At 37.0% G+C, this 2,143-nt stretch overlaps 1 protein-coding gene across 1 annotated transcript in view; it reads right to left on the bottom strand.

Annotated features, from left to right (window-relative positions):
• The window catches only part of LOC119588500 (serine hydroxymethyltransferase, cytosolic-like), a 13,640-nt gene that overhangs the window by 3,284 nt on the left and 8,213 nt on the right, over positions 1–2,143 (bottom strand). Inside the window, exons 6-7 of the mRNA XM_037937143.1 lie at positions 1,385–1,597; positions 522–694 (exon numbers count right to left, since the gene is read on the bottom strand). Coding sequence (XP_037793071.1) covers positions 522–694; positions 1,385–1,597 — 386 coding nt within the window. The remainder of the gene's footprint in view (positions 1–521; positions 695–1,384; positions 1,598–2,143) is intronic.

Here is a 2,143-nt window from a genome sequence, read left to right as displayed (position 1 = left end):
TCAATTATGTCAGTACAATACCTTTGCTTTTTTCAAACATTTCTATTCACACTCCCAAAATGTGAAGTATGATTATATGGGCATACCTCTAAATATCTTGTTTATTTCTATTTGCTTTATAGGTCTAATAGGGTCTGTTATTGCAACCATTTGGTCTCTCACAATATAACAAGTTATTCCACATTGGAATTCTGACTTTGAAATTAATGCGTGAAATACAGCTTAAACCCTGTTAGTGACCACCACTTTATTGTGCAAAATATCTCTGTAATCTTCTATATGAACCAAAGGATACACAAATACGTTCAGAGATACAAATTTACATCTCCATAGGCTATTTCTGTTGGTATATTCTTCTATACATTATATGATCCCATAAACTGTTTATACGCAGTGGTCATTCACTAACTATTGCCTAATCTCATTACATGGTACAGCGTGGGAAGCTATACACATTAAAAAAAGGCATTAGGGAGGGTTTGGTCAAGTCGACTGGAAACAAAACAGACGCATCAACAAACCTGCTGTTGGTACTCCTTGAAAGAGGGCTCAGCAGCCTGCCTCATAGCCACAGCGATGCCAGCAATCTGATGGTTGTGGGGGCCGCCCTGAAGTCCAGGAAACACAGCCTGGTTGATTTTGTCTTCGTAGTCATACATAATGGGCTTTCCGGTCTTGTCGACGCCCTTCTGACCTGGGTAGAAAGAGGTGTTCTTGCTGATTTGTGCTATGAACAATGGAGGTTTTCTCCTTTTGCTGGTCTGGAGTGGGTTATTACCAGAAGGAAATGATCCTTATCAGTTTACTGCAAACATAATCAGCCAACATAACTTCATTTAATACTTTCATTAGCCTCCACATGTCATTCAGCGGAGGACAAAAGGCTCAAATACCGACTAACAGGAATGCCAGCACTAACAAGGCTTTTGCTTTTGCATTATATTGCTTATAATCAATTCAAATTTATTTGAAATTGATGGCAACAATATTCGGTGTAACTCCATAGTGGCAAAGGTCTGATGATTCAAAAGGTAGTATATAAAGGAAACTGTATTTGAGTTTCCCTCAACATAGTTCCAGTTAAAGTCACATTTTTTAAAATCTGACTTTAAACAAGGTTCAACTGTTATCACTATAAATATGTTTTTTTAATATTAATACAGTACTGCCTTGTCTTCTGTTACCAGTCTAATTAACATATATCTGGTTCAAAATAATATTAAAAAATAATACTAAATATAAATTAATATTGAACATGCCATGTCATTATCTAATGTAATAATCCTCAAACTAAATTACCAGAAAATAAATACACACAAAATGAAATACAACCATCTAAAAGAAAAATTCTTAAAATTAAATAAAATCTGTCAAGTTAACGTACCCTTCCTGTAGAAAATGATTCCACTGCGAGGGCCGCGGAGAGTCTTGTGAGTGGTCGAGGTGACAATGTCGCAGTGCTCGAAGGGGTTGGTGGTCAGGCCAGCCGCTACGAGGCCGCTCACATGGGACATATCGGCCATCAGCAGGGATCCATTCTCATCGCAGATCTCACGGAATTTCTTGTAGTCCAGATGCCTAGGATAGCAGCTCACACCTACAGATAAGGTGTAAAGAATTACTTCTTTTCCCCCCAACAATTTCCGAGTTTCACTTTTTTGCAATCAACTAAATAGAAAACGAAATTCACTTTCATAAATTTTTGAGGGGCTTCGCCAGACCTTACCCTTTCAAAAGGCCTAGCATGCATCTCAACTTTTGATTAATCCATTCCAGTAATCCTTAAAATAAATCCCTGAACAAATACATAAATACGATGGACACTAATTCCTTCGCTTTCAAAAAACTTTTATTTGCAGGAAAAAAAAACAATGCCCCAAGTGGATGACCTTCTTGGACTTACGCAAGAGTTAACCCAATGACACTGGGTACCTGCACCGGCCTCTACGGATTTATTTTATGATCTTTTCTCAATTGGGTCAGTGGTCACCAAGGGTCAGATACCAGGAATGCCTCACCATTGATTTTAGCAAAAAAAGAAAAAAAAAATCATTTTTAATATCACTATCATCATTAGTAATCTTATTATCAACATTTTGATTACTATTTTCACTATTTATATTGACATTATGATATTGTTCCC

The sequence above is a fragment of the Penaeus monodon genome, chromosome 24 (genome assembly GCF_015228065.2).
Source record: "Penaeus monodon isolate SGIC_2016 chromosome 24, NSTDA_Pmon_1, whole genome shotgun sequence".
In the NCBI taxonomy this organism is placed as follows: domain Eukaryota; kingdom Metazoa; phylum Arthropoda; class Malacostraca; order Decapoda; family Penaeidae; genus Penaeus; species Penaeus monodon.
Note: the sequence above shows the minus strand (reverse complement) of the source record. Positions and strands in the feature narration are given on the sequence as shown.